General features: G+C 44.3%; 1 protein-coding gene across 1 annotated transcript in view; it reads left to right on the top strand.

Moving 5' to 3' along the window:
* Positions 1 to 16: 16 nt before the first annotated feature.
* The window catches only part of rab35b (RAB35, member RAS oncogene family b), a 130,432-nt gene continuing 122,779 nt past the window's right edge, over positions 17 to 7,669 (top strand). The window contains exon 1 of the mRNA XM_063040919.1: positions 17 to 251. Coding sequence (XP_062896989.1) covers positions 200 to 251 — 52 coding nt within the window. The 5' untranslated portion in view covers positions 17 to 199. The remainder of the gene's footprint in view (positions 252 to 7,669) is intronic.

Raw genomic sequence — 7,669 nt, 5'->3', positions numbered from 1 at the left:
GCGCGCGGAAGCAGCCGCTACCATTTCCGGAAGTAGCTGAATTCGCAGGGAGACCCCGCTGGGAGCCGAGCGTTTCCGGAAACAGCCGATCGGAGCGGGAGCCGGAGCGGAGAGCCGAAGCCGCCCAGCTCAAAAGATTCGAAGGAAGCGGCGCCGTCACCGAGACACTGAGCTGAGCTGCTCGCTCTGCGCCGCGAACATGGCCAGGGATTACGACCACCTCTTCAAGCTCCTCATCATCGGAGACAGCGGTAAGAAGCAGCTGGGGAAACGGAGTGGCGGAACCGGGGCGGCGGCAGGAAACGGGTTAAGTGGAAGGCCCGACGCTGTTGGCGGAATAGGCCGGGTAATGGAAGCCCAGGACAGAGTGAGGGAGGGCGGACAGGCCGCAGCCGCCGGAGGCATCACTCTCTCTTGTCAGATGATGCCTTTCGGGGCGCGGGCACTGGGGCTAAACGGCAGACACAAATCCATTCCGGAAGGGTGCAGGGACATGGGAGGCTTGGTGAGAGGGTCTGGGCTAAGGCAGACCCTCAGTGAGGGAGGGAGGAAGAGAGACTCCGAGATGGGGCAGATTCTCAAGGTGTGAGTGAGTGAACGTCCGAGACAGGATAGGCTCTCAGAGAGTGAGGGAGGAAGTGTCAGGGACGGGGAGGACTTTCGGTCATGAGGGAGGGTGGGACCAGGACGGAGCAGACTCAGGGAGTGAGTGAAGGGGAGAGAATCGGGGATAGGGCAGTCTCTGGGAGTGAGAGAGGAAGGGTCCGGGACTGGGCAGAGTGAGTGAGTGAGGCAGGGAAAGGGTCCGGGACAGAGCAGGCTCTGGGAGTGGGGGTCCAGGACGGGGCAGACTCTCACTGAGTGAGGGAGAGAGAATCCAGGATAGGGCAGACGCTCAGGAAGTGAGAGGGAGGGTCTGGGACAAAGCAGGCTGTCAGATTGAGGGGAGGAGGGAGAGCCTGGGACGGGGTAGACTCGTTGAGTGAGGGAGTGCAACTGAATGAATGGAAGTCTGGACTCTCATTGTGGTGGTTTGGGAAAATTGATTAATTGGAAACAAGAAATTTCACGAGTCTACTATATGAGAAAGGTTCTAGTGCTTTCCCACGTATATGACGAATAAACTCCTCTGCGGCTTCCAGCTGGGTACAGGTGTCGATTATAACTGACGTTCCCATGACAAACTCTGCCGCCTTGATCCGGGATCTTCGCTGATGAAGATGGCAGAGTTTGTCGGGTCTAAATGTCAGGTATAATCGATACCTGTACCCGCTGGAAGCCCGAGAAGAGTTTATTAGTCTACAGTATGTCCCGAACGGTGAATGAATGTCTGAGTAAATTTTACACTGACATTGAAAGCTGGGAATATTATTGTTTTGAAGAATCTGGGTATAAAAGTGCTCCATCAGAATGTCTGAGAACAAGCTGGATTTGTGTATTAGGGTGAATGGCAAAGGAGTGTGATGGTAATGAAGCTTAGCAGAGTGTAATAAACCTCCATGGTTAGATGTGGTAAAGATGAGTTATGTGTTTAAGTTACTAAATTGGAAATTGATCATTGGTGAGTATAAGTGCCTGCTGAAGGTATCACCTGTCACAGTGAGGATGTACGTTTGGGAATGGACTGGTGTCAGTAACTATTCCCAGGCATAAATACAGTGAGGACTGCGCTTAAGCACTGGGTCAGTTGTGTGCCTGCTTGCCTCAGCAAAAGGACCCTTTTATGTGTGAATTTCTTTCTCAGTACACAGGGACATGACTGGTATTTTGCTTGTGTGAATTGGGTGTGTTAAGGGACTGATTGCAAGTGTGGGTGGGAACCAGATGGTTGTGTTGTTGAGCAGGTGTTGATCATGCACGCGGAAGAGAGGTGAGTCTAGGACCTAAAAGGCTGAAGGGATGATTTCCAGGGTGACTGAGCTGGAGACGAATGGAGTTTGTGGTGGCAACTTTGTTGTCTGAAGCGTAACTTTATGAAGCTGCATGGTTCTTGTGGCCATTTTATTTAATTCGACCAGGTTGCTTATGGTTTGAGCAGACCAGCAGATTCCTCAGAAGTGGCCTTTTAAACATAAAAATACCCAGTCTATTTATCTAACAAATTATAGACCCTAAGCACAGATATCCCTCAACCTGCTGACTTCCTCCCTTAGTTTTTTTTTGTTCCAGATTCTGGAGTTGCTTGTGTCTCTACTGTTTAAATTAGTCCAATGGTTCTGTGCTGATTGGTAAAGTATTCATTTCAGAATTAACCAAGCTTAAATAATCCAGCTTCCAGGGCAGGATTTTAACTTGTGTCCTCAGATCATTAGGCCACGCCTCTGAATTCATAACCAGTATGATACTGTACTCATTAGAAATTGGACAAGGCATCTGACAAATTATTGGAGATGGGTGTTCTTTTGCTGGTGGCCACTGTAGCACAGGCACTGAGGGAGGGTAGTCTTGGTAAGAACCTGTAGCGAATGGTATTGGATCATTATGAAACCCTGTGTTTCAGCTTAATGTGCCTTGATGGTCCCATAACATGGGCCTGTGCAGGAAGTTTTGACTGTGAACTGCTTGCCCTGAGTTAGGTGTAACTCTATGATGTGCTAGACCCCTGGCTTTGTGATGGACTAAAGACTTTGTACAACTGAGATTCATTGGATTAAAGATGCTGCTTGACAATTTGTTTAGTGATTGACTATTCTGTAATGATGGGTAAATTATAGAGCTAATAATCAAAGTTCCAACTGCACCATAAGTAATCTGACATTTGAGCTAATAAAAACTGTATCATTCTGTAGTTAAAAGAGTGGTGAATCTGTGGAATTCTCTGCCACAGGAAACAGTTGAGGCCAGTTCATTGGCTATATTTAAGAGGGAGTTAGATATGGCCCTTGTGGCTAGGGGGATCAGAGGGTATGGAGAGAAGGCTGGTGCAGGGTTCTGAGTTGGATGATCAGCCATGATCATAATAAATGGCGGTGCAGGCTCGAAGGGCCGACTGGCCTACTCCTGCACCTATTTTCTATGTCTAAGTTTTCTATGTTCAAATTGTTCACTAATGTTAATTCAACAAGGAAACAATCCATCGTTATCTGGTTTGGCACTTCAATAACTACAGTCTCTCACCAATAAATCAGACTTTTTGCTTGTTCTCTCCAAGTCATTCAGTATGTCAAACTGTTACACAGGGTGGGCCACTACCATTTTAGGGCAATGGATATGAGTAATAGATGCCTTTTCTTCCTGTGAGTTTTAGTTTAAATTCAGAAGTGCACAGGTTTGGCTAGTTGTATAGTGTTGACACTTGTAGTACAGTTCAGTAGAATTAGGCTAGTGAGAATGGAGAATTAAAACTTCCCACTTTTGGCATTTAAATTCTGGATGGATAAACATCTGAAAGAACAATTGGAGATTTTCTTTCCAAATGTTGATGACTTCGTAGGTGCCATTGAGAAATAGTTATGTTAGTTACTGGTAATTATTGTCAGTCACTAATGTTAGTAACAACTTGAGACAAGGTGTGTGTCATGGTAAAAGTGTGTTCTCTCACCTGTCTTTCTTTTTGTACATTGTCTAGTTACAAAGAATGCTGAAGAGTACCCAATACATTCAGCAGTTAGAATTTAATGGAAATTCTAATGTTGATGGATCAGATCTACAAAATTGTATTGAGTCTGTAGAAAAAGGTATTTTTGTATTGTATTGCAGAAAGTATAGGAGAATTAAAGTGGTGATTCATTGCATTCTCGCTTTTAAAGTGTTGATTATGTTAGTAAGACTCATTCAATGACATTAAAACTATGCCTGTTCAATCTATTTCAATTTAAGCCAGACAAACTGTTTAAAAACAACAAAATAGCCAGGAAATCATAAAGCAATCGCCGTTACTGGCAAGCTAATAGAATGAAAGGCCATTAAATCCCCTGGATCATTGACCATGTTAGGGCAAGTGGCTACTTTGGTCATGATCTTCTTGTCGGCAAGTGAAAGAGAGTAATGAGTAGTACCCTGAGTCAATGAAGAGGTATAGTCTGGTTTAATAAGGGGGCAAACATTTGTAAATATAAATTGTTGTGCTAATGTCAGTAGACGCAAAATTGACTCAAGGAATAAGAGGGTGTTAGTTGAAGGTTGTTTTTCAGACTGGAGGCCTGTGGCAATTGGTGTGCTGTAGAGATCGGTGCAGGGTCTCCTGCTGTTGGTCACATATTGAAAATTTGGGTGGCTTGCTTAGTAAGTTTCCACTGAGGTAAGGATTGACACAGGATGTGGGTCAATTGGGAAAGTGGGCAAAGGAATGGCTGATGGAAGTTAACTCAGACAAATGTGAAATGATGAATTTTGGGAAGTTAAACCAGAGTAGTAGTTGCACAGTAATTAACGTGCCCAAAGGGGCAAATGCCTACTTCAAAGTACCAACTCGGGTAGATAAAGTGGTGAAGAAGCCATCTAGTATGCTTGCCTTCAATGGACAGGCCACTAAACAAAAGAACTGGGATATCATGTTTCAACTGTATAGAACATTTAGTGAGACCACACTTGGAATATTGCATGCAGTTCTTGTCACCATTCTATAGGAACCATGTAATTATTCTAAAGGTGTAGAATAGATTCACAAGAATGTTCCTGGGACTGAAATGCTTTAGTTGTCAGGGAAGACTGGATAGGCTGTGGTTGTTTTCCTTGGAATGAAGGGAGCTGAAGATGGCCTTGGAGAATTTTATAAAATCATGAGTGGCATAGATAAGGTGGATAGACAGTCTTTTTCCCAAGGTAGGGTAGGGTAAAATTAGAGGGCATAGGTTTTGGGTGAGAGGGGGAAGGTTTAAAAGGGACTTGAGAAGCAAGTTTTTTTTTACAGTGTGGTAGTGTAATGGAATGAGCTTTCAGAGGAAGTGTTACACGTGGGTACAATGAAAGATGTATAGATGGGTTCATTGTAGACGGCTGCAAATGTACAATAACACACAATACTGAAGGAACTCAGCAGGTCTGGTAGCATTCTGGAGGGAAATGAACAGTGGATGTTTATTTTGATGTTTAATGATACAAACCCACTGACTCCCACAGTTACCCTGATAACACTCCCCACTCTTCCCCCCACCCCCCGGTCACTTGTAGGGATGCTATTCCTTCTCCTGGTTCCTCCATCTTTGCCCTATAGGTTCTCGTGATGAGACTTTTCATTCTAGAGCATCAAAGATGTCCTCTTTATTTTAAAAAAAAAGGGGTTTCCCCTCTGCTGCTATAAAGTTGGCTTGTTCCTGCACCTCCATTGCCTGCACGTCTGTCCTCAGTCCATACCACTCCACCCTCCTCAACATGACAAGGATAATCTTCCCTTTGTCCTTATTACCACTCCATAAGCCTCAGCAACTTCTGCCATTCCAGCAGAATCCTGCTACCAGGTACGTCCTCCCCTCTCCTTCTCTCCATTGTCTGCAGTGATCTCTCTCTTTGCAACTTCCTTGTCCACCTGTCCCTTCCGAGTGATCCTCCTCTAAGCTCTTACCCTTTCAACAGTCTTAAGTGTAAGACCTGCCCCTACTCCTTGTCCCTCACCACCATTCAGGGCTCTAAGCAGTCTTTCCAGGTGAGGCAACACTTTGCATGTGGATCCAGCAGTGTCATCCATTGTATCTGGCAATCCCAGTGCGGCCTTTTGTATATCAGTGAGACCTGACGTAGATTGGGATACTGCTTTGCCAAGCGCCTTTGTTCCATCTGTTACAAGATGCAGCATTTCCCAGTGGACAGCCATTTGAATTCTACTTCCCTTTTTCTCCCACTGACATCTGTCCACAGACTTCTGTACTGCCACATTGATACCAAAATGTAGATTGGAGGAGCAATGCTCATAGTCTGTTTTAGTAGTTTCCAACCTGATTTCTCTAACTTCTGATAAGCACTCCCCTCCTTTCCTCCTCCTCCCCCCCCATTTCTCTTAACCCTGTGGCATTGTTACCCCCTCTCTTTCCCTTCCCTGCCCTCACAACCTGCCCATCAACTTCACTTTCCTCCCTCTGGTTTCCCACCTCCTTCCTCCTGTCCTTTCGTATCAGATGCTGCCTTCAGCCCTTTGCCTCTTCTGTCATTCATCTCCCAGCTTGTCACATCATTCCCTTCCTCCTCACCTGGACTCACCTATCACTTACCACCCTGTGCTTCCTACCCTCCGTTTTCTTCTGGCTGCTGCCCTCTTCAAGTCCCAATGAAGGGTCTCAGCTCAAAACATCCACTGTTCATCTCCATTAATTCTGCCTGAGCTGTGGAGATCCTCCAGCATTTTGTGTGTGTTAAGAAGGTTCATGAGTAGAAAAGTTTTATAGAGATCTGGGCCAAATACAAGCAAATAGGACCAACTCAGGAAGGTATCTTGGTTGAACTGTACCAGATGGCTGAAGGATGTATTCCCCTGCTGTATAACTCTGGCATAAATTTGTACAAGTGTGAGATAATGCACTTAGAGCAACAGAGTGTTGCTTAAATGGAGGAGAGGGATCTTTATGTTCTTCTACATAAAATACAGTTTGGAGGTGCAGCCAGTAACTGAAGGCAAATGTAATAATGATCATATTGCGAAGAGGTACATAGTATAAAAATAGGAAAGTCTTGTTTTGACTGTACAGAACACTGATGCAATTGCTCCTAAAACACCACATACTATCTTGGTCTCCTTATTGTAGAAAGGATATACCTGCACTAGAGTTAGTTCAGTGAATGTTCAGATAGCTGATCCCCAGAATGAAGAGATTGCTTTATGAGAAAAGGTTGGGCCATGTTTCTCAGTTTAGAAGAAAGGTAGGTTATCTTATAAAACTATCCAAAATTTTGTGGGTACCAAGGCAAGGAAAATACCGAAAGGTTGCTTCCTCCTCAAAAGAGAATCTGGAATGAGTAGGTTTTGATTTGGATAAGGAGGAATTTCTTATCTTGATGATCAAGAATTTATTCCAGGACCTGTGGCAGTTGACTGATTGAATAATATGTTAAATGTCATGGTACTCAAGTGTGTTTGGTAGGGAAATAGACAGAAAAGGGGAGCTGAAGCCTGGGTGATCTTGTCGAATGTTGAGCAGGTTGAAGGGGCTGTGTAGCCATCTCCAGTTATGTCTTGAGATTAAATGACAAGCTTAAAAAACTAAGAGGCGCTTTGTTGCAAAGAAATAGGTTAGAGTAATGTAGTGAGGTTTGGTTCTAGAAAATGTGAAATCCTGATAATATTTATGGCTACCAAGACAAAAATGAAAGTACCCTAAAATTATTCAGCAAGGTGATGACATTTTGTCACTATTTACTGCTGGTTGCCATACCCTGCATACTTATATGGCTCTGAATATGCAAATTGAGAAGAATTGTGATTTCACCTCACTGTTGCTAAAAGTTGGCTTGAGGATGAGTTTGCTGGTCTAGTGGATTACAGTGAAGACTGGCAACCTAAAATGTGCCCTCATGAGCTTTACTGACTGAATCATGGAAGTGTACTCCCTATAGAAACAAACCCTTCTGCCCATCTAGTTCGTGCCAATCATCTGATACCCATTACACCTGTTCTATTCTTTCCACAAAGTGAAAGCTTTGAAAAATGTTTTCACTGTGTAGACTGTTTTCATAGTGAATAATAGACCTGTGTTCAGGTGTCCATTGGAAAGAGGTTGTGCTCTTTCAAATGTGCTGT

The sequence above is a fragment of the Mobula hypostoma genome, chromosome 2, assembly GCF_963921235.1.
Source record: "Mobula hypostoma chromosome 2, sMobHyp1.1, whole genome shotgun sequence".
In the NCBI taxonomy this organism is placed as follows: Eukaryota; Metazoa; Chordata; class Chondrichthyes; order Myliobatiformes; family Myliobatidae; genus Mobula; species Mobula hypostoma.
Note: the sequence above shows the minus strand (reverse complement) of the source record. Positions and strands in the feature narration are given on the sequence as shown.